This window comes from Zonotrichia albicollis, chromosome 16, assembly GCF_047830755.1.
Source record: "Zonotrichia albicollis isolate bZonAlb1 chromosome 16, bZonAlb1.hap1, whole genome shotgun sequence".
Taxonomy (NCBI): domain Eukaryota; kingdom Metazoa; phylum Chordata; class Aves; order Passeriformes; family Passerellidae; genus Zonotrichia; species Zonotrichia albicollis.
Window position 1 is genome coordinate 5,208,984 of NC_133834.1, and position 24,065 is coordinate 5,233,048.

General features: G+C 50.2%; 1 protein-coding gene and 1 long non-coding RNA gene across 2 annotated transcripts; one reads left to right on the forward strand and one right to left on the reverse strand.

Moving 5' to 3' along the window:
- Positions 1-496: 496 nt before the first annotated feature.
- Positions 497-24,065, forward strand: MICALL2 (MICAL like 2). Its single transcript, XM_005487383.4, has 17 exons — positions 497-808; positions 7,622-7,670; positions 11,472-11,613; positions 14,027-14,187; positions 14,803-14,924; positions 15,284-15,955; positions 16,163-16,332; positions 17,165-17,240; positions 17,360-17,475; positions 17,999-18,148; positions 20,780-20,835; positions 21,352-21,475; positions 22,048-22,138; positions 22,499-22,572; positions 22,822-22,936; positions 23,803-23,849; positions 23,941-24,065. The coding sequence occupies exons 1-17, from the start codon at positions 666-668 to the stop codon at positions 24,024-24,026; spliced, it is 2,394 nt and encodes a 797-aa protein (XP_005487440.2). The 5' UTR covers positions 497-665; the 3' UTR covers positions 24,027-24,065.
- On the reverse strand, positions 9,543-19,084 carry LOC141731002 (uncharacterized). The gene is made up of 3 exons (XR_012582859.1): positions 18,813-19,084; positions 17,970-18,097; positions 9,543-13,810 (listed from the first exon to the last, which is right to left on the reverse strand). It is a non-coding gene; the product is annotated as an uncharacterized LOC141731002 (long non-coding RNA).

The window sequence follows — 24,065 nt, forward strand, 5'->3', positions numbered from 1 at the left end:
GATTCTAGGGAGGTTCTGGGCTGGTTCTGGGCAGGTTCTTGGCTGATTCTAGGCTGATTCTGAGCAGCCTAGAAGCCTGATTCTGCGCAGGTTCTGGGCAGCCGAGCTTCGTCCTCCCTCCTCCTCCTCCCCGTTCTCTCTCTCCAGAGGGGCTTTTGCGGCTCCAGCGCCGCTCGCAATCGGTGTTACCTGGTGATGCTGGGGATGCATCCGCCCTCCCCCTGCTCAGGATTATCCAGCGAACACTTTACATTTAGATGCTCTATGATGCTTTTTAACTTTTTCTCCTCCAAATGGGGAGAAAACATCCCTCCCAGTGACTAAACATGGTTCACGCCTCCGCTGCTGGCCGCCCCTTGGGCAGGAGGTTTTTCTGCGGGAGCAGGGGAAATTTCCCATGCCCTTGCTGCGGGCCCCCGTGCGCCGGGGGTGCCGCTGCCCGTTCCCCGAGGCGAGGCGGCGCCTTCCCCGCCGCTTCTCCGCCCCTGAACCGCCCCAGAACCGCCTCAGAGCCGCCCCTTTCCCCGCCTCCCGCCGCCGGTCCGGCCGCCACCCGCGGGCTGCTCGGCCCGGGCTGGGCACGGCGCGGCGCGGAGGGTCCCGGCCCTGCCCGGCCCGTCCCGGGCCTGCCCGGCCCCGCCAGGCCCTGCGGCTCCCCGCGGGCCATGGCGGCCATCCAGAACCTGCAGCTGTGGTGCCGCCAGCAGTGCGAGGGCTACCGCGATGTCAGCATCACCAACATGACCACCTCGTTCCGCGACGGGCTCGCCTTCTGCGCCATCCTGCACCGACACCGCCCCGACCTCATGTGAGTACCGTGCCGGGCATGGAGGGACCCCCCGCTCCGGGCCGGCACCCGCGCTGGGCTGTGGACCCCGTGTCCTCCATCCCCCCGGAACCCTCTCTGGGCTGTGCCCATCGAGCTGCAGACCCCGTGTCCTCCATCCCCCGGAACCCTCGCTGGACTCCCGTCCCTCCGTCCATCGAGCTGTGCATGTGCTGTGTCCATCCCACCGTCCGTTGAGCTGCGGACCCCGTGTCCTCCATCCCCAAAGAACCCTCACTGGGCTGTGCCCGTTGAGCTGCCGACCCCGTGTCCTCCATCCCCAAAGAACCCTCGCTGGACTGTGCCCATCCCTCCATCCATTGAGCTGTGGATGTGCTGTGCCCATCCCTCTGTCCATCAATCTGTGCCCATCCTGCCGTCCATCGGGCTGCAGACCCCAGGTTCTCCATCCACCCAAGAACCCTCTCGAGCCTGTGGCCATCCCACCATCCATCAAGTTGTGGATGGGATGTGGCTGTCCTGCCATTCATTGAGCTGTGGACCCTGGTCTTCCACCTTCCTTGGGCTCTTGCCCTCACCAGCAGCATTCTGCTCACACCCACGCTGAGAATCTCCAAGAGAAAAGCTCTGCTCTCCCAGCCTATGTGCTGGTTTTTTCCATACATTTTTCCTTTTTCCCTTTTCTTCCCTCAGTAGCCGGATTATAAATGTTCCAAATGCGTCCTTTCCATTGCAGAACAAGTTCAGGCACTGATCTTTGGGGCAGCATTTCCTTCTTTGCTGTTGTGTTTGCTCTGGCTGGGCTCTCCTTGCTCAGCCCAACAGCAGCACAGTGCTCACAAGTCATGAGGCAAGGGCTATTTAAATAAAATGCAGTAAAAGGGCAGGGCCCCACAGCCACTGGATTCCTGCACATCCTTGTTTTCCCCATCTACAGCTCTGTCTGTGGGAGCTTAAGTGCTTTTTATGCCTTGCTGGGGCCATTTCTGGTGCCCTGTGGGTTTTGAGCTGTCCCTGCCCAAATGTTGGCATATGAGAAGGTGAATGGCCAAAGGGAGCCATAGATCCTGCTTCATAGTTGGGGTTCTTTGAGTTTGGTTAATTTTTTCTTCTGGGCTCTTTGAAGTGGTGGGTTTGAGAGGGAAGATGAAGGCAGACGAACCCTGGAAAGAGTGCCCAGGAGTATTGATTTAAGCATTAGGTCTCTCCTGGTCAGATGTGCCCAGCTGGGTGAGGAACAGATTGGATGATTTGCACTGCAGTTTTCGTCCTGTCCTGCGTCTTCTCCCTTTTTCTTCATGCTCCCAGGACAGCCTGCCACTTGGGTTTGTGTGCAGCCATCCCTCTTGCAGGTATCTGTTTCTGCTTGAACCCAAGAGAAGAACCCTTGTTTTCTCTCCTCTGTTACCTTGAAACCTGAGAGAAGCTGAAGCAGGCTTGGGCAGCAGAGGTTGGTTCAGGAGCTCCAGGCACCCTTTGTTGTCCCAGTGCTTGCTCTGTCACCGTGGTGTTGCCATGAATGACTTCCTGACATGTTGTCATGTCCATGTGACTCCAAATATTTCCTTTCCTTCCTTTGATTCACAGTCACAAAAACACAAAACACCGGGGCAGGAGGGCTGAGGTGTTCTCATGGAGGGGCTGTGACTGCTTCCTGCAGCTGGCCCATCCGGAGCACAATGATGTGAGAGCTGGAATAATCCTGTTGCCCAGTTTAGTGAGTTGTTTATAATCCTTGAACTGTGCAAAAAGGGTTGTGGATAGACATCTCTTAAATAAATTTTCCTGTGCTGGAGAGGGAAGATGTTCCTTGAGGCATCTCTCTGTTGCCTTTCATTTTCTTTTATGGTGGGCATTCTGCCTGGCTTTATTTGGGACATCACAGAAGCTCTCTCTGACTCAGACCAGCTCAGCAAGGGCTGCCTGAAGGTTAAAGTAAGAGAAGCCTTCATTTGTCACCTTCTTCATCCGTGTCAGTGCCGTAATTCAGCAATGCACCACGTGTACTACTGACTGGGCAAAGTCCTGCTGGAAGGAAATGGTGCTTTTGGGTGGTTGGTGGCCAGGCTTGCCAGGTGCCATGTGTCAGATCCTGGGGCAGAATACTTGTGCAGGTTCTCCATTTATCCCAAAAAGCTTCTCTGAGTGTTCTTGGTGCAGGGTTCCAAGGTGGAGAAGTGCAGCTGGGTGCACGTGTGACTGTGATTTCTCCTTCCCAGGGGTCCATCCTGGGCTCCTGTCCTTGCTTCTACAAAGGATTCTAGTTAAAGATTAAAAACACCAGAATGAAAGTAAAACTAGACAGGGGTGTTTGGAGCTCTTGGTGAGTTTGCAGCAGCTCTGCTGCACAGATTACTTGCAGAACATGAGTCAGTCACAGCATCAGTTTTGCAACAACGTGTTTTCTGTCTTGGTTTACACAAATGACATTCTTGGGCTGAGTGCAGGGGATTTCTCCTGCAGGAGCCTGAAAAATTACCAGGAAAACTTCAAGCTCAAAACATGGACATAAACACAGGCTTCTCTTGTGAGGTATGTGGCTCAGAGGGCAGGCTGGTGTGGGTCTCTCCTTCCTTCCTGTTTTCTTGCTGGAAAACATATGGAAAATATGATAACTCCTCTCAAACTTAGCCAGTGTTGGCTTGTGTGTTACCCGTGAACAGGGCAAGCTGTGTAAAATTAGAAATGCATTTCCCACTCACTTCCCACTCATGCAAGGATGCTTGGGGGAGTGAAGATCCATGCTGAATTACCATGGAAATCCACTTCTTTTTTGTCCAGATAAAGAGTGTTTCAGAGTCAGTCCCAGCTGGGCACACACACTGTTTCAGGCAGGCTACAGCTCATTTTTTGGGGTGGTTGTAGAGCCTGGGGACATCTCTTGTCAGAGGAACATGAAGCCTCATGGCAGCATGGTAGGAGGCTGAGGTCAGCAGCTGCCATATGTGGTGGTGAAGTTTGTGCAAGCTTCAGCCAGGATTTTAGTGCCCTTGTCCTGATGAATGAGTTAAAGAGGCAGGGGAGCTGTGCATGCTCACTGAGATATTAATGCCAGATGTCGAGGAAAGGTTTTGATTAGGACGCTTCTCTTCATCCAGGATCTTACTCTTTCCCAGGCTGGTGTTCTGGGAATGGGCTGGTGGTGAAATCCCCCTTGGCAGCTGAGCAGCAGCAGCAGTGCTCTTCCCCCAGCAGCATTTCCAGGTCAGTGGCAGCTCAGCAGGGCAGGATGAGGTCAGGCTGGGGATGGGCTGTCAGCAGCAGGCTGGGCTGAGGCAGAGCTGCCTTGGCTTGGTGGGTTTGTGGTTTGTGTGACAGGCACAGGGAGGGAAGGATGGCCGGGGGTTCATTTCAGCAGCATTCTGTCCCTTGCCAGCCAGAGCATGGCAGTGTGGGGCAGGCATTCCTCAGAGGAGGATGGGCACATGGGGGGCATCTCCCTCCTGGAATTCCCAGCCTTGTCCCAGCTTTGCATCTCCAGAAAGAGCAGAGCTGAGAGCTCCTGTTCCCAGCAGAGCAGGCTGGATTTGAGCCCCTGTCCAAGGCTGGGAGCTGGCAAAGTGTGCCTCACTCCTTTACAGTGATCCCTTTCACTGCACATCTTACTGTCTGTAGAGAAAGTAACACAAAGTTGCCAAAAAGAAGAAACTTTTTTGGTGCCATTGAGGCTCTGGGATTTATTTAGTTTTTGCTCAGTCTGCTCCAAGGTCAAGTTTCCAATCAAGTTAGTGCTTGCAGCCGCAGAGATTCTTCCTGTGGAGGCACATGTGCTTGCAGAGGACTGTGGCATGTTTGTGAGTGCTGGGTCTGTGCAGCTGGAGCAGGGGGTGGTCACAGAGATTTGTGGGCATGGGAAATGCTCAGCCTCTTATTTGCTAAGGGAAGGGTTGTTTTTTCAGAGCTAAAAACTTCCCGTGTTTTAAAACAGGAATAAAACTATTCCTGTGCTTGTGAACTCCACTCTGATTTGTTTCCAACACTGGAGGCCTCTCTTGGGTCACATTTATATTTTTCACATTTTCCAATTAATTCAGTTGCCTGTGTTTTCTCAGTGGAGAACTCCTGCTTCTCTGTTTGTATTACCTTTGCTGTCTTAGGATTACATTGGTCCAGAGAGCTTTGATATTCCAAGATAGGAGATGCACCAGCAAGATCAATTTCCAAAAGAAATATTAGATGTAAGCAGTTCACCTGACTAGCCAGGAAAGAATGATGCTGAGAGGTCAGGGGACTCTTGAAATGACCCAATAACCTGGTTGTTTGCACTTTCTTTTGAGGAATAGAAGGGGATTTGAGACATCACAATCAAAAGATTGGGGTTTTTAGGTCTCTGCTGCATGCCAGGGAGTGCACACAACACTACAGCAAACAGTGTTGAGTGTGGTTAAGGCACTGACTGACAATAAATAATAATTCCAGTGTCTTACAAGTCAGAATGACCAAGAAACTGGAGCTGCTCTTTGTTCTTGCAGGGTTTTGCTGCATTTCCATGCTACTGTTTGGGAGCAGAACAGGGAGTGAGGCAAAGAGCTGATATCACCTCCTTCAGCTGTGTCTTAAAAAAACCAATTTTCTGGCCTGACTTAACCCAAGGATGGTTATATCTATTGTTCCATTGAGACTTTTTTGGCACGTGATTATTTTTGTTGCTCTTTTTAAACCATTGTCTCAGGGAAGGGAAATCTTTGGGCAGGAGCACTGCTTGAAGAAAAACCTCTGCAATTACCTTTGATTGTGCACAGGAAGGACTCTGTGGTTTAGAGATGGGATGTGCCTTGTCTTTACTGCTTGGGGGAGTTTAACCTCAGGGTTTTATCTTCATTCCTTCTGTCCCTGTCCCACACAGCAATGCCAGATGTGGGAAGCAGGGAGGAGGCATTGGCATGATGAGCCAGGCTGTGTAAGGTTCCTCTCTTATTTATGATGTAATGCTCCCCTTTCTGTGCTGAGCAGATAAAGGACCTGGCTGCCTCCTTGCTGTTACAGGCAGTGGAAAAAGTTCCCCTGCTGCGATACAGATCATGTGTTTCTCTCATGAATAGGGTGCTGTGAGCCAGCTTTGCTCTCAGAGCTACCCTGGCTCATCCCACAGGAGAGGGATGGGCTAAGGAGGTGGGTCCACATCAGATATAAAGGTGCTACATACAAAGAATGCAAAGCTGGTGCTGTTTTCTGTTTGTCAGTGAGAATTCCCCTCTCAGGTATCAGCAGACACAAGGATTGGAAGGTGAAACGGGGTTATCAGAGAGGGATTGACCCTGCCAGCCTGCCTGGGCAGGAGGAAGCAGTGTTGCAGAGCAGGGCTGCCTGCCAGCAGCCAGTTTTGTGTTCCCTGCTTAGCAAGTGGCAGCCAGTTTCTAACAAAGCTGATGGTGCTGTTTCCTCAGCAAGGGACACGCTCTGCTGTGGCTGAGGGGGCACTGCCAGAGGGCTCCAATTGCAGCAGCACAAACTCTGCAATCCCATCCCTGCCCCAGCACATCCCAGGGTCTCAGCTCCCAGCACAGTGCAGGGAGTGTGGATCTGGGCTGTACCAGGGAGAAGGAAAGCAAATCTGGGGAGAGGTGAAGAGGGAAGTGATGTCTGGAGACAGCAGAAAGGAGTTGTTGACTTTGGCTTGGATTTGTGAACAGTAATTGTCACTTCCTTTTCAGTTGCTGATTATGAGCACGAATCAAAAGTTACAGCTCTAGGGAAAGCAGGCTAAAATTTTTACTGGCAGCTTTGGTGTTATCAGATGCAGTATGGTGCGGGCAGAGGTTTTCCCAGGCAGATCCCTGGTGCTGGTTTTGTGGAGTTCTGCCAGAGGAAAAAAAGAGGATTTGAAGCCAGAACTTATGTGCTGCTGGACCCAGGAGCTTCTGAGATCAGAGAATATGGGTGTGTTGGAAAAGCATGTGATATGTGCAGTGTGTGAGGGATCCATGAGAGACCTCCTTGGAGCTGAGCTCTCTGTGTGGAGACAGCTTTCAAGGCAGGAGAAAAGCATGGAAAGTACTTTTGGGGAGAGAGTGTTCATACCTGGCCAGCAGGTGTTGGTGTGTCTCTTTGAGGTGGGAGGGAACGGTGACAGTGTTCACGGGGGTCTCAGGTTGAGGGAAGAGACAAGGATCTGACTCCATGTTTCAGAAGGCTTGATTTATTATTTTATGATATATATTACATTAAAACTATACTAAAAAAAATACAAGAAAAGGTTTCATCAGAAGGCTGGCTAAGAATAGAAAAGAAAGAATGATAACAAAAGCTTCTGTCTCGGACAGAGAGTCCAAGCCAGCTGCGATTGGCCATTAATTAGAAACAACTCTATGAGACCAATCACAGATGCACCTGTTGCATTCCACAGCAGCAGGTAACCATTGTTCACATTTTGTTCCTGAGGCCTCTCAGCTTCTCAGGAGGAAAAATCCTAAGGAAAAGACTTTTCATAAAAAGTTGTTTGCGACAGGGCAGCAAGGCCTTTCTGGGGGCCAAGAAACCACCCCATGAATCAGAGGTTGCTCCTGGCTGTCTCAGCAGAACCCCTCAATGTGCCTGGGTTGTTTTTGCACCAACATGTCCTGTCCACAGGCAGCTGTGGCAGCCAGCCCTGCAAAGGCTGATGTGCCAGAATTGTCTGGTGCTGCCTGTGGGCAGGTGCTGTGCCTGCTGCACATCCCTGTCCTGGGTGCAGCAGTCTGTGACTCTCAGGTGGGCTCTGCCACGCTGCCCTCTCTGGGCCTGTTCAAGGGTGGATGGGATGCTTTGTCCCCTGAGCCAGAGCTGGAACTGGAGCAGTTCACTCTACATCACCAACCAAAGAAAAAAGAGATTTTTCTTCTTTCTGTATTTCAGAAACTTCGACTCCCTCAGAAAAGAAAATGTGTACGAGAACAACAAGCTGGTAAGTGACTTTTAATGTTTACTTTTGGTCTAGTCTGGGACGTGGCACTTTGCTCATGTGATTTAGCAACAGAAACCCTGCAGACACAGTGTGCCCATTGTGCTGTGTTCCAATCTTTGCCTAATTCTGCACCTTCCAGCCTTCTCCTGTGGACAGCAATGTCCTGCTTGAAAGCACCTTCAGGGTGTTCACACTTCTTGGCTCTAACTGTGATGCCTGTTCCCAGTGTGTCCTGTGGCAGCAGGAGCTCAGACAGAGCTCAAAACATGGACATGTTGAGTGTGTGATGCTCCTGAGGGGTGGAGCAGGAGCTGGGGAAAAACTGGTGTGAAGGGAAGCACAGGGAGTGTCCTCCCACTTCTGTTCCTTCCTGCTGCAGGGGATCAAGGTGGATACATCCTAAAACCTGTCTGGGTGCTGCCTGGACACTTCAGCCTGGTATTGGAGTTTCTCATGTTCTTCCCACAAAGAAAATAGAAGTTAGGCAGGCCAGCCCCCTCCTGCACTGGATTCTGGCATGGTCTTAGTGATCCAAGGAGGGATTTTCCTCTCCTTCTCTCCATTGCAAAAGGAGAGGCAGTGAATTATAACACTTCTCTTCCCCTGGCATTGCTCCATGCAGTTCATGGCTGCTTGACAGGAGCTTGGGATATGAGCAAACCATGGCAGCTTACCCCTGTCTGGGCTGGAGCAGTGACACTCACAGGCTGAAGTGATTCTTGCCTCTGGGAGAGCCAAACCTGTCCTCTCATGCTCCTTAGCTCCTGCTGCCCTTCATGCCTGGCATGTCCATCACAGCCCCTGTGTGCCCAGGCTGGGCTGCAGCCTGTGAGGAGTTGGTGACACTCTGGGGCTCAGCCCTGTGTGTGCCTCTCCTCAAGGGCAGATTCAGACCATGCATTTTGCCCTGGAGGGTTGGTGTTTGGCAGGAGCTGGGGCCTCTTCTCCGTGGAATCTTGGCTGAAGTGCTGAGGATCCCTGAGTGTTGCTCCTTGTCCAGCTGGGTTGATGGTGTCTGCTTGTGTCTGGGAAGTGAGCTCTGAGAGCTGCCTCTGCTGCTTTCATTCATGAAAAGCTCCTTTGTGCTTCTCATAAAGAGCTGCTCCCCTCCTTTGTTGCAGTCTGTCTGTCCCCTCTCCTCCCCCTTTCTGAGTTTCTTTAATGTTCTTTGTTTTGCTCTCTCTTCCTTACTCCACCTGCTGTGGGGTGACTTGTCTGTGTTGTCCTTTCCCTGCTGGTGTCCTGCTGTCCTGGCTGTGCTGTCTGTGGGACTGTCCCTCCACCTCTCTGTGCTCCTGGGCTGCTCTCCAAACTGGCTCCTACCCTGCCTTGCTCTGCCTGTCCTTGGGATACAATGATTTGCTGATTTCTCTCCAAATTATTGCTCTGCTATTTTCCAGACCCTCCTTGATGCCTTACTCATCAGAGGCTTATTTTCAAGGGCTGTATTGTGCATGTAAAAAAGCCTTGTTTGAGCTGCAGTTGGCCATATAAGGTCATCTGTCAAGGAAGAATGTGTCACTTCTCATGTGCCACAAGACCAACCCCAAACCCTAGAAAAATTTCAGTTGGTGGCACTTTTTTTTGTTAGAGATTTCAAAAATATATAAAGAGAAGGAAAGTTTCTAGAGGCCTGGAGTCAGTGCTGGTGGAGGGTGGTGTGGTGTAGCAGGTGGAGCCTGTGCCACGCCAGCTCAGGTGGCCTCAAGCCTATCACTTTCCCATTTTGCATGGACATGGCAGCAGTGCCACTTTCCTTCCCTGGAAAGCCCTTGGAGCTGCACAGATGAAAACCATGATGCAAAACCAACATGTTGGTCTGTGATGGTGCTCACAGGAGGATGAGGGAAGAGACGAGGATCCGACTCCAGGTTTCAGAAGGCTTGATTTATTCTTTTATGATATATATTACATTAAAACTATACTAAAGAATAGAAGAAAGGTTTCATCAGAAGGCTAGCTAAGAATAGAATAGGAAGGAATAATAACAAAGGTTTGTGGCTTGGCTCTCTGTCCGAGCCAGCTGAGCTGTGATTGGCCATTAATTAGAAACATCCAACATGGGCTAATCAAAAATCTACTTGTTGCATTCCACAGCAGCAGATAACCATTGTTTACATTTTGTTCTTGAAGCCTCTCAGCTTCTCAGGAGGAAAAATCCTAAAGACAGGATTTTTCATACACGATGTCTGTGACCTTGGTCCTTCAAAGGGCAGCCTGGGCAGGCAGGCAGAGCAGGAGGTGACTGGGTCCTTTAGGTGCTGATCCTGTTGGGTCTCCAGGGAAGAGCAGCTCCCAGGAACGCAAGGATGCTGCAGACACAGGGGACACCACGTCCTGATGGTGCTCTCTGCATTTAGCTCTGCCCAAAGCAGGTGGGAGCACAGAGCATCCTCCTCTCTGTCGTCCAGCAGCCCCTCGTTCGTGTTCCGTGCCCGCTGTCACCCATGGCAGGAGGTGGCATCACCTGTGTCCCCACTAAACCTCACACCAGCAATGTCCAGCAAGAAAACTCGACTGGTCAGACCAGTTGTGCAGTGGGGAGCACTCCAAGGAATGCATTCAGTACCAGTTTACACGACAGGAAAGTGGCAGGCTGGGCTGGCAGCTGGGTGACACAGCCGGTGGTAACTGGCTGAAAGCGTTTTTAATGTCAGCTCTGTTGCATTTTTACTGGGATACCCAATGGAAAAAAATGGTAATTATCTTGCTGAAAAATAGTGGCTGTTTGTTTCTTCTAAGCAGGAATGGTTGGCTTGTACACCAACACTGTGTGTGTCCGTGCCAGAGGTCAGATGCGGAGGGGTTTAATATATTCAAGGTTTTTTTTTTTTTAACCCTTTCACTGTGGACTTTAGCAGTAGCTTTCCTTGTGCCTCTGGTCCTACAAGTGCTGTTTTCCTTTGCTGTATTGGCATTTCAACAGGGATGCTCCAAAGAGGGAGAAAAAGGATTTTTTCCCATAAGTTGGGAAGGAACAAGGCTGGAGAAGGTTCTTAGTGGAAGCCTTAAACTGAGCTGGGGTGTTGCAGTTTTTTTGTATTCTATTAAAGGCTTTTTTCAGAGGCAAGAGAAAATAGCTTTTGCCTCCTTTAACACCTCTTCCTTGTGTCCTCTGCAGTTTCAAAGCAGAGGACACCAGAAAGAGGAAAATCTACCCCAAATACACGTTAGGCAGCATGGAAACAGTTAAATTGGAAGGCAGCTCTGTATCACGAATTTTTCTGCATTACACCTCTTTTCCCCCTTTCTGCTCTGGGAGAGCGGGGTCTCTCCTGCAGCCCAATTTTCAGATGGAGAAGAGCAGGCAGTAGGAGGCTGGAAACTTCAGCCCAGTGCTCAGAGATGAAAGCTGCCTGCAAGCACCTACCAGCCCACCGTTAATTGGGGAGAGCTCAGGTTGGGCTGGGAGCCTGGAAGCAGCTCTGCCAGCCTGGCCTGGCACATCCCCTTCTGCCAGCCTGGCTCTCTGCAGCTGTGCACTCACACACACAGGCAGGCTGCAGGAAGAGCAAGGCAAGCCCAGGTGAGTTACTGAGCACTGAGCTATGGCCAGCTTGCCAGGCCAGATTTTTGGCTCCTTGCCTGGGTTTCTCAAGGCAGTGGCTGGAAGCCATGACTCCGTTGGTTCCTATGATGTAGGAGTTAAACTGGTGCAGCTGTTCCCCAGTTGAGTTATTTTTATTTGAGTGGGGCTGTTTGCAGTGCACTTTTCTTACTTATGATGAGGAGCAGCTCTGCTGCCTGCCATGGATAAGACCCCTCTATTTTTATTTTTATTTTATTTTTCCCTTTCTGCAGGCATTTCGGGTGGCAGAGGAGGAGCTGGGGATCCCAGCCTTGCTGGATGCAGAGGATATGGTTGCTCTGAAGGTACCAGACAGGCTGAGCATCCTCACCTACGTTTCCCAGTATTATAACTACTTCCATGGACGGTCTCCTAGTAAGTACAATATTCCCTGGAGGGCTGGGAAGCATCAGGGCTTCATTTCAAGGCTGCTTCAGGGCTGCATTTCCTCCTGACAAGCTTGGAAAAAGCAAAATAAACTGCACAGAGGCCTTCTTGGTACCAGAACTGTTTCACTGGGGGGATCTGAACTCTTTGCCCACCAGCCTACAGTTGCACCACTGCTTTTGGAAGGGTACAGGGCCATGTCTTGTCTTTGAAACTCTACCTTAAAATTTAAAATACAGTCTAAAATTTCATGTGGTCCAGCCAGAGAGGAGCACTGAAGGTTCCTCTCCATGGTCCCCACCTCAGCTTTCCATTCCTGAGCACCTCCACCCCTGTTCCAGTCTTTGCCATGCCTGAGGGCTGGTGAGAGCATGGAGCAGAACAAGGCTGAGCTTGTCTGTGAGGCTGTGCCAATGTGACAGCATCAGTGGTAGGGCTTGTACAGCACAGCAGCACTGATGGAAGGAAGGAGAAGAAAATTATCACACTAACTGACATAATTGTGATAGAAATTCTGTCAAACATAAAACAGAGCTGCCAAGGCATTATATTCATGTACTGGAGAATTTAGCTGGGCTCACAGGAACATTTTTGTAGTCTTGGTTTATATTTGGCTTTAAGCTCACACAAAATGAAGTAATATAATAAACCAATTTTACAGGTTCCTCCAGAGGAAACTTTCTAAAGTGGGACATGAATGACTTAAGTGGTTAAGGTGAATGTAAATGGAGAGATATGTATTGAAAATGTCCTACATCTTGGAAAGAAAGCACAATTCACTCAGAGCTGCCTTTAATGCTTAAACTCTTCCTACTTCTCCACCTCTTTACACATTGAAGCATGCTTTTTCTCTCCTTCCACAACTTCTTCTCTCCCTTTCTTCATTTTTTATTTCTTATTTTAAAACTGTTCTCATTGAAATCAAACAAATTCTGTCATGTTCATGCCAAGTGGTGAGAATCTGGGTCAGGCTGGGGTCTTTGCCCCCTCCTCCCTGCATTTATCTGCAACATCATCAAGCACAGCACATTTTTATACTCCCACAAGTGTCCCTCAAAACACTTTGGTTGCATTCCTGTTGCTGGGGTGAATGGGAATGTCTGAAAATGAGGAATGTGCCCTCTGACACGGAGCGGAGTCGCGGACGCCCAGCCGTGCCCTTCAGATGGGTTCCTGAAACAAGCAGGACACAGGAGGGCAGGCAGGGAGAGCAGACAAGGCATTAGTGAGGCCATGCTCTTGTGGATGAGCAGAGTTGAAGCCACCCATCTTTGTGCTGGGCTTTGGGAATTCAGTGAGTGGCACAAGGGGAGTGAGGGGCGGTCTGAGCCCGAGCTGTGTGATGTTTAACTATGCCCTGCTCCCTGCACTGGGAGTGCTGGGTGTTTATTTGGAGACTTGGCTTTCTTGAGGGCAGACTGCTGGGAACTGGGCTCCCTCTCTGCTCCCTGCCCTTTGTGTGTTTACTGAGCAGGGTATAATCTCTTTTCAGATGAGTGGCCATTGAAGTGTCACTTGGAAAGTGGAGCTGTGGCTCAAATATCCCACAAGGAACACCGAGACATCTCATTCAGAATAGGAAGTGGTGCAAGAATAACATCCCCATGAGACACTTGGGGTTTGTGTCTGTAAAAACTTTGCACAAAGCCTTATTTCCCGGGGAAGGTTCCCTGCACTTCCCAGGGCACAGAGCACCATTCCCTGCTTGACTGAAGTGTGCTGGAGATTCTCTTTTCTCCACTTGTAGTGAATTTTGAGGGGTTCTATTCCATCTGCAAAGAAAAGAGAATTGAGCATTTTCAGGCTTCTTGTAGCAGCTCTTGGTTTCCACATCAGCACCTCTGTGGCACCTCCAAGTCTTTGCAGAATTACCCATTTTTAGTGGTCATTTCCACATTCAACAAGGCTGTTTGCTCTGTGGGAGTCCCAGCTGGGGTGTGGGGTGGACACTTGCAGCAGTGAATGTTCAGGCTCTGTAGGAAGTCTGGAGCACAACAACTTGAATGAAGCAAACCCTCTGTTTGCAGACCCTTCATCTCCTTAGCCATGACTCCTCTGCCTGTTCCAGCTGGGATCAGTTCCAGCCAAACCATGGGCTGGAACTGAAAACCCAAGGTCTTGTTCTCACCAGCAGTAGATGATGATTTGCATTTCTTCACTTTTGCATTTCTCTTCATTAAATTCCCTGAGAAGAGAAAAATCAGCAGTTTCAGAATGTTGTTACAAATCACTTGTTGCCTCTTGCCCCTCAGTCCAGTACAGAACTGCTCATGAAGGAAGTCTGTGTCTCCTTGTGTGCTTTTCATGGCACCTCTGAATATTCTTACTTTATAAAATATTCCTAAACCAATGAGTTTTCCTTATGTTTCCTTAAAAATATTCCGTTCTTCCATTCTTCCAGTTGGAGGCATGGCTGGAATCAAGCGTCCTTCCTCTGAGTCTCCAGAGCAGCATCCTGGAAAGAAAACTGCTCCAGAGCCTCCCAAGCCAGTGCCACCAAAATTGCCTCCTGCCCACCCACCAGCCAGAGCCAAGCCAAAGGAAACCTCCCCAGTTACCACAGTAAGAAATGTGGGTTTGGGTGTTCCTTATACCCTAAATGTGCCCAGTGAGATGGGGAGTACTGGGCTGGTTTAGAGCTCCTGCTGGTAAGGATTTAGTCCCTAAATTTTCTGTTCACTATGAGTGATTTAATTCTGGCATAGATGGAGGTAGGAGTCACTGGAAAACCATCAGTCAGCCTGGATACTTCCTGAACAGGATGTGGGTGTCTTAGGACATGGATATGCTGTTCCTAGATATTGGGAATGGAAGTTTTTACAGGATGTTGTAGTATTTTTGCTAGAAAACATTGATCCAATTATTGGATATGGCTTCAAAACAGAGTAGAGATGAAAACAGGGTAGAAGCCCTTTCCCAGCTCATTTAAATCAGAGACCTTTGCCTATAGGCAGACAGGACACCGTGGTCCTCTGGTTTTGTGGGAGCATATTCCCCATGCTCTGTCCTTCCAAGGGCTGTTCCACTTCTATGACCAAGAGATTAGAGGGAGAGGGAATTTCCTGGGTGTCACTTCTCTGTCCTGGCTGTGCAGGTCAAACACTCACCTTCTTGGGAGATTTGTAGCTGTGCCCAGTGCCATGCTCTCGTCTGCTCACCCTCTGCTTCTCCCCACAGAAAAGGGTCCTGGCAGAGAGTGGGAATGTGCCCAGCAGCAGCTGTGGGGTCTGTGGGAAGCACGTGCACCTGGTGCAGCGCTACCTGGTCGATGGGAAGCTCTACCACAGGAACTGCTTCAGGTACAGCAGCTCTTCAAGGCAGGGGCACAGCCCTGGGGCTCACAGAGGGCCAGCCTGGTTCTTTGGGGCTGGAGAGAGTGGTGTGGCTCATTTTACTCAGAGTGGAGGCAGTCTGAGCTTGCTCTTGACGTGTGTAAGGGAAACTGTCTTCACTGGTTTGTTTTCATCCACACCTTTCCTGCTTCAGGCTGTGCTATGAACAGCTCTTGTTCTGGTGCCTGAGGAGTGTGCACACAGGGTCTGCTCACTGCCAGTGTGGTGCCTTCACCCTCCTGTGGGTGGTGGAGTCGTGCCTGCACTCCCAGCTGTGTGTCTCCCAGCACTCTGGAGGATGTTTCCTGAGATTTTTGTATCCACAGGTGCAGGCAGTGTTGGAACTTGCTTCTTCCTGGAAGCTACAAAGCTGGGCCCGAGCCCGGTACGTTCATCTGCACCAGCCACCAGCAGCCAGACAATGTCCAGATCTCTGGTCTCCACAGTACTGGTAAACAGCCTGACAGTGCCCCAGCCCCTGCTGCTGCCAGGGCGTTCCAGAAAGCAGCAGAACCCAAGAAACCAGAGCAGGTGTTGAAGAAACCCAGCCAGGAAGGCCTCACTAATTCAACCAAGCCATCTGTTTCATCTTCTGGAAGCTCTGGCTTCAAAAGTGTAAATACTCCATGGTCCTCCTCAGCTGTAAATAAATCAGATGACTGCAAAGGTGCCTGGTTGGGGAATAAATCAGATCCCCATGAAGGCAGCCCAGCAAAGCCTCCTTGGACATCCTCCACAACAAAAACACAGCAAGCACGAGAAAACTTTTTTCGCTCTTTGGAGTCCTCCAGCAATAAATCTCCTGAGACTCAAAAGCAAGTTCAGTCTCCTCAGGGCCCTGATAGAGCTGCCCCTGCCAGAAGCACTGCTGAGGTCAGTCGGGCGACTGCAGGGAAGGATCAGGCACGTAACCATATTATACAGGCTCTGTCTGCAACAGGCACTGCTCCAAGCAGGCCAGGAGGACTCAGTTCCACTGGCTCCTCAGCCCCTGGCAGGTAAGCATTGTTTCTCTTTCCCTTTTTACTGCCAAGATGTTCCTTGGAATAATTTGAGAAGCCCCTGCACCTTTCTTTGCTTTGTCCTGACTGTCTTGTGGCTCAGTTTTAAAGGCATATAGAGGGACACATAGAAATCATTGGAACAGAAGCAAATAAAAAGGTCCATCCTTTCAAAAAAACTCATTAAGTTGTTCTTTTTTGCAGTGGCAAATTTTCTCCCCCCAGTTATCAGAGTCCAGCTCCAAAACCACAGTCCAGCAAAACAGGGTGCCCAGCACCAAAGCAGGAAAAGATCACAGACCCTGTGCCCAAGAGCCAGGCTGCCAGCAAACCTGCTGAGCCTTTGCACAAGCCAGAGCCAAAAGGCATCAAAGGTGAGGATGAATGATTCACACAGCTCTGCCTGGACACAGCACTCCAGCTTTATGCCTTCCTCTTGGACCAGTGCAGCAAATGTGTTCATGACTCTGTCCTTTGTGTCTGTGAGTGTTTTCTGAGCTGTGTTTTCTCCCTGTGTGCACTATCCCTGTGCAACTGCTCCCTCTAGCATGGGGAGTTCTACTGCTCTGAGGATCTCCAGGTATTTGAAGTTGTACTTGCTGTCATCAAGCATTGGGATCATGGTGGCTTTCAAAGGCTTAGGGTTTCCCAGGTGGGAGACCTTGCCAGAGCTTTGGGATGGTTTTTTGATTGCAGTTGCAAGTCACCCAGCCTCCTTGTCTGTTTTGTACCAAGCTCCTATCATGGTGACTTAGCAGTAGGCCAGGGGATGATATCTGGGGGTTCCCAGTGTCCCAGGCACTTTCAGGTCACCAGAAAAACTCTCTGTTTGCAGTTAGCTGTGACTTTGTGGGGCTTGTTTGTCTCTTCCTGCCCCAGCCTTTGGTCTCTGAGATCTAAGCTGTTTGTGTTGTATTGCTGTTGAATGTGCCTGTTCACGTACTCTGCAGCTGAATTTCTGTAACTGTGATTGATCTTAAAGTGACAAAATGCCACTTAGATTACTTACTACCTATTGTATCTGAATCTGCCCATGTTAAACTTGTTGAGCTGGTGCTGGTTTGCTGCAATAACATCATAGTACCTGCCCCAGTGAATGCCTTATCTCCTAGGATTCTCCTGAGACTCAAATCTGGCTTGTTTCTTTTTATTGGATGCTTTTGTTCTTGTGTATTTTTATTTCCCTTGCTATGTTCTTTTCTTCAGGAAGCACAAATGTTGCTGACAACAAGTCTGAGAGCCCAGAAGGGTGGAGATCTCGGTTGAAGCCTGTGGCCAACAAGTGAGTGTCTTTGCAGCTGGTGGGTTTCCACACCAGATCCACACCAGGATGGCCAGAACTTTTCCTATGGACCATTCTGCATGAGGGATTTTTCCTAACTTTGTCTTTTTTCTTTACAGGGACCAAGATGGCTCTAAGAAACCTGCTGATAACTGCCAGGTGGGAGCAGGGAGCCCAGCACAGAAGGAGCCAAAGCCAAGCCCATTAGTTGTCCCACCAGCAAAGCAGGACTCTGGTATGAAGGATAAAAGCTTTGCCTTCGTTTTGCTGATCAGGAAAGGGACAGGCATTGTACTGCAAGGATGTGTTGGTGGAGAATGTGCCTTTGCTTTCAGGGATCTATGCTCTCTGCACCTGCTTTAGCCTTGTGGTGCCTTTATTTTTGATGGATGGCTTCCTATCCTTCCCCAAGGAGAAGGACTCAGTATCCATAGGGTTCCCTTTTCTGCTAGACAGCGTGCAAGATTCCACTTACCCTCTCTTGCATGATTGTATAATGTTGAGAAATCTTAGTGGTGGTTCCCAGCTGTTTATTCTCCTCCCAAATGTTTATTCTCCTCTTACTCTGACCTTGTAATGAGTGTTTTTTCCCTGTTTACTTTGGGTTTATGCCCTTCATTATCATCAAGAGAGGAGAATTAGGACTAGAAATGGAGTTTGGTAGTGGTGACTGCCAGAGACATTTGGCGTTAAAGGGATTTTTATGAGATAAGGGTTGAAATTTCTTACCCAAAACTGCTCTTTGCTTCTTAATCCAGCTTCATCTGGTGGATTCACGAAGAAGTTGTTGATTCCCAGCTCAGATCTTATCAGGAGCTGTCAGAATGCAAAGCAAGATTGGAAAGATCCTGGAGGGTCTGCCAAGAAAGAGGAAGATGGCAACCAGTTGAAAACAAGCACTGCTACATGTAAGATCTCTTCTGCCTGCCAAAGTCACCCTCTCCCCTGCACTGTCAGGGAACAGCCTGAGTGGTCAGGGGGGGTTATGTGTCCCAGAGTTTTCTGTGCCTAACCCTGTGGCTGCTGTCATGGGGGCAGAGTCTGTGTAATTGATTTTTATTGGCCAGCTTGGCCTGAGCAGGAGGCAGCAAGGCCAGAGAATTCAGTGGGAAAGGAAGAAATTGAAATAGGAATTTTTCAAGGTCACTGCCCTGTCATTCTTTGGACTTATGAAGTGCTATGAAGAGGACCATCTCCTAATTTGGGGAACTGGGATCTGGTTGATGTCTCTGTTCCTCTTCAGCTGAGTGGCTTTAGGAAATAAAAGGAATGCAGAGAACTGTCATCCAGAGACTCCAGCTGGCAGGACCCACAGGAGCAGGAGCCAAGGCTGCTGTTTCTTTGATATTCAAAGATGTCCTGACCAGTTTTTTCCTACTCTTAATCCAGTTTCTTACTCCTGTTTGTTCAACCATAGCTTTACTGTGTACCTCTCCTCCAAGTTATCCTTGCTCTGACACATCCCTCCACAATGCTGAGGAAATTTTCAGGAGCTAACCTGATGTTTGCTGCTGTCCTGTTTGCTCAGCTTCTTTGTCTCCCTTTTCCTTGCCCCATCTTGCTGTGTCTTACCTGTCTGGAGTAGAAGCTTCACACAGCAGGGCTCAGGCCTGCCCCTGAAGTTTGTCTTGGGCAAGCAGGATGGATCCTGGTTGGCTCCATGGCCTCATGCTTCATTTTTTGTCAGCTGGTTCCAGTATTAGCCAGCACCTTTGACAGCTACCAAACATTCAGTCTCCAGTTGTGTGTCTTTTTAAAAAGTTTGCTGTGCTTCCTTTGCCAGCATTTTCCCAAAACTTCCCAGCTCCTCTTCCCTCAGCCTCAGCCTCAGGGTTCAGCTCCGGTCTCTCCCAAAAGTGAGTGAGATAAGGGAGGCTGGGTTCATATCTGTCTTCCTAAAGGTTAATGATTGCCATGGGGCAGGGCCATTGGGAAATGTTCCTGGCAGTGTCCCCCCACTTTTCCCCAGCTGAAAGGCTGGTTCCTGCTGCTGCACTGGGCAGGCTGTGGGATAGGGACAGAACTCTTGCTCCTTCCTCTCTGTAGATTTTACCCCATCACTCAGAGCTGAGAACAGTCAGCTGCTGTTGCTGCCCTCAGTCCTGGGCTGGTGTTGAGCTGGTGAGCATTTCTGTAGATCATTTTCTTTGGTGGTAGGTGATGTTTTCTGCTGAGAAAGGAGGCTCCAGGCTTTTCCTGCCAGCTGTCCTACTTCCAGCTTGCTGGCAAGCAGCCAGCCCATCCTGTGTCTGTCAGGCCACAACCCGAGGGTATCAGGGGATATCAGATCCTGAGCTGGTCACAGGGTGTCACTTTACAGGCTCTCCCCCTGCAGTGACCCTGGCCTTCTCTCCATCAGGGCTGCAGCTCTCTGCCGTGCTTGGAGGTGCTGCAGAGCCCACCTGGGAGGAGCCCAGGGATGCAGGACTGAGCTGGGAGAGGGAAATGTTGTTTGGGCAGGCAGCTCGAGGCAGGACAAGCTCCTCTTGGAGGAATCTTTAAGAGAAGTGTGGGTTGCAGGCAGTGCACAGGCAGCAAACAGCAGCATCCAGAGGGAAGGGATCCCTGACAGAGCCCAGCAGTGCAGGAACAACACAGACACATCCAGCATCTTCTCCTTTTGCACTCCTAGAAAGCACAATGGGCAGCTGGAGAGCTGTCCTTGAGCTCTTCCTCAATCTCCAGAGACTCTCAGGAGGCTCCCCATGTCTGTCTGTCCTGCCTTTCTGCTTGTGTGTGCTGAGCCTGCATCGCTGCTGCCTTTGTTACAGCCCTGTTCTTTTGATAGCAGAGTTTTCCTCCCTTATCTCATCATCCACTCACGCCTCTGTTCCCTCTCTGTGGTAATTATCCAGCCCAACCCCTTGGGGATCCAAATACCTCACACTCTTCTGTAGTTATCCTTGCAGCACAGTTGGGCAGAGGAAGCTGAGGCACGGTGGAACAAATACACATTGCTTAAGGATTGATTTTAATAGGTGTCCAGAGCCTGAATAATGCTGTGTAGTGGGGCCTAGGGGACTTCTCACCTAGGAAGTGTTTTGTGGGAGGAATTGAACCTTAGTTTCCTGAGGTCCCCTAGACCATCTTTGTTTCATCAGTATTTACTGATACTCCTTTGTAAAAGAGCACTAGGGGGACATTTTTAGTGTGTCTTGGTGTTTGCTGTGACAGTAACCCTGTCTTTCTGTGCTGCCCTTTGGAACCTTAATAAGGAACAGGTTTTGCCACAACAAATATCTTTGGGTTTTAAGATAGTGAATGAACATGCAAGTCAGTATTCTTGGGTGGAAGTTCCAAAGTCACACCTGAATTAGGTGACTGCCTATACCCTGGGGTTGAAACCCTGAGGGACAAGCCACAAGGAGTAAATCAGGCTGTGAGATGTCTCTTACTTTGGCCAGGCATGTGGATGCATGTGTATCATCCGTGACCTCTGTTGGATAGCTGGGACCTGTTGTGCTCTGGTGCTCTGGGACAGGCACTGTCCCACGCCATAAAATCATTTAAAGGTTGTTGTGATTTTTTTTCTCTTGTAGTTAAACTCCCTGTTCCAAAAAGCGAAGGAAAGCCTCAAGTGGTGTCCCCAACCAAGGTATGGCTGGAAATCAGGTGGAAGAGGAGATGGGTGGGGTGGTTAAATACCCTTCTGGAGTGCTTGTCCAGATATATCTAAGTTTGTCTTATTGGGAGGGTTTGTTGGGATACCCAGGGAAAGGGTGAAAGGCTCTGGAGCAGAGCAAGGTGGAGAAGCTGCTGGTTATCTTCCATGCAAGGAGACAATCAAAGCTGGAATCAGACAGAGTCAAACAAAACTATGGCAGACATTGCATTCCCCACAGAAGGAGGGAGAATTGCTGGCAGGTGTGGGGGAGTTACCACTGACAGCAGATGTGTCACAGCCCTGCAGTGGCCACTGACAGCAGATGTGTCACAGCCCTGCAGTGGCCCCTGCTCTGGTGTGAGCAGCTCTGCCCCTCTGCTGGCCTGGCCCTCTCGGGATGTGGCTCTGTACCTGGGCTCCTTATGCCCTTTCCCATCTCTGTGGTGACCTCACCAGGCAGTCTCAGGGCTCCTGAGCTGCATTTGGCCCTACATTTTTATTCCCTAGCTGCACCCAGACTACCTCCCTGAGGAGAAGATCCAGGAGAAGGTTTGTGCCATCGAGAAGCAGCTGGACGAGCTGGAATTGAAGGGAGTGGATCTGGAGAAGCAGCTGCGTGCCTGTGAGGGAGGTGAGGAGCTCTGGTGCCAGCTCTGCCCTGCTGGGGAGCTGTGGGGCTCAGGTCCCACCCCTGGGCACTCTGGGCTCCATTTTTAGGAACTCGGGCTGCGTGTGAGTCACCAGGTTGCCAGGGGTACCTGGTATACAAAGATAAAGCCTGGGGAATTTTGAACCTTCTCTGGCTGTTTTGTAATATATTTTATAATATATTACAAAATATAATATATTACAAAATTAATATAAATATTTTTTGAGCAAGGTCTTGTGTTAATTTGGCTGAGGATCAGAGTTTTGGGAGTCCTGTAGCAGAGGATCCATAAGTAGCTTCCTTGAATCCACAAGGAGTGACCTGCATCCCTTGGGGCTCCAAAGATTGCCTGTTTTCACTTGGGGTCTGGAAATCCCTACATAGGCCCTTGCTTTCAAGGGAACCAGATGGAATTTGCTCATGTCTAAGACTCTAACTGTTGGGTTTTTTCCCGTTTTTTCACTTGAGGTTGCCTAGGCTCTCCCTCAAGAGATTGTGTGTTTGAGCCAGGGTGCTGAACTGATGCAGCTTCTTGCCCTTTGTCTCCTCTGTAGATGAGTCTGAGGATGCCCTTATGGTGGATTGGTTCAAACTGATCCATGAGAAGCAGCTGCTGCTCAGACAGGAATCAGAGCTGATGTACAAGTGAGTAAATCAGAAATTCTGCTCTCTGCTTGTGCACTTCCTGTGGGCAGTGAAGGACAGGGAGTGTGGCAGCCCAAAACAATCCTGTGCCAGTTGGTGGGATGAGAAGGGTTGACGGTGTCTCTGGGAGAGCTGCCAGCATGCTGGTGCATTAGCTGGTGGGCTTTGGGCACCCAGGGTCTGTGAAGAGCTCGTGAGGAGGGAAACATCAGAAATGTGGTGGAGGAAGATTTCCCCTGAGCCAGCAGCCCCTGACCAGGTGGTGGGTAGCACAGAGATGAGGCTTTATCATGACAGGAGAAGGGTCCAGCCCTGGGGCATGGCAGGGCAGTAACCCATCACTTCTGTCATTCCTTCCAGGATGAAGCAGCAGAACCTGGAGGAGCAGCAGTGGAACATTGAGATGGAGCTGCGAAGGCTCATGAGCAAACCTGGTAAGGACTGGGAGTCCTGCTGGGAGCCTCCACCTGTGTGCCAGCCCTGGGATGTCCTGCAGAGCTGAAGGCACTGCACTGTGGGTGTCCCTGGGCAGACTCCCTGTGAGACCCAGCCCACCTCTGCTTGGTGAGGGGATGTAGGATGTGCCCCTGAGTGTGAGGATTGTAAAACTGGGATGGAGGCAGGAGCCACAGTGGGGAGGCACTGCCTGTAGCTGTGAGATGGGCTTCCCTTGTCTTGTGCAGAGGAACTGAAGACTCCCAGGGAGAAGGAGCAGGAGAAGGAGCTGCTGGAGTCGTACCTGAACACGGTCAATGACCGCAATAATATTGTGGATTGCCTGGATGAGGACAGGCTCAGGTGAGGCTGCTCAGAGCCAGCCCTGCTGTATTTCCACTGCTGCCCAGGCTGTAGGGGTGGATGGGTGGCTGTAGTCCAGACTTCTGCTCCAGGGGAGGTGGGTGGTCACCTGTCATCAACATCTTGTCCTGAATGCTGCTGTCTTTGCATCCTTGGCAGCTGTTGGGAAAAGGTCAGGACCACAGCCCTGTTCTCTCTCATGCTAAAGCTGCTGTGAGAACTGGGCTGGGAGATGTGGAATGCAGGGGAGGGGAGGAGATGGGGAGGCTGCAGGCAGTATGGGAGATGCAGGAGCAATCTGGGAACATGAAGTCAGGAATGTCTGCTGCAGCAAGTGGAAGAACAACTGTAGCCAAAAGCTGGATCCTTCCCAAGTTCAAAGGAAAACTGTCAAGTAGCTGGATTTGTGCCTCCTGATGCTGAGAACAGCCTCCATTTGTTGACCTCAGAGCAGCAGCTCCTGCTTGTGGATTCTGGTGCTGCCAGGACAAGGTGGTGACAGCAGTGTGCCTGTCCCTGATGGCAGTGAGCTCCTCTGTAGCACCCCAGGCTGCTGTGTCTCAGCTTCACTCATCTCCTGGGGTGTGCTGGTGTCTCACCACTCCATGAACTCTGATGATTCATCTGCCAGCTGGGAGAAGGTCTGGAAATCCCCACACAGGCCTTTGCTTTCAAGGGAACCAGATGGAATTTGCTCATGTCCAAGACTCTCACTGCTGGGTTTTTTCCTGCAGCTTCTCAGGGTGTGCTGTGGAGGTTGGTCATTTCTTACTGGGGAATAAGAGCAGTATTTTCATGGGCTTTGGTATCTACCAGCTTGTCATGAGCACAGGAAGGTTTCCTAATGCCATGCTGTTCCATTGCAGAGAGAAAGAGGAAGACCAGATGTTGGCAGACATGATACAGAGGTTGGGTAAGGGCCTTTTCTCCTCTTCCAGGGCAGCACTGGGGCTCACTGGGGCTGTGGGTCTCAGCCTGCTCTGTGTCTGCTCCCTCTCCTGCAGATGGATCTCTTGAGAGCCACGAGCCAGAGAGGAAGAAGAACAAGTTCCGCCTGTCCAAAATATGGAAGCAGAAAAAACAAGAATAAAGCTCAGGAGCTTGATGTTCCTTTTCCCAGTGGCCCAGA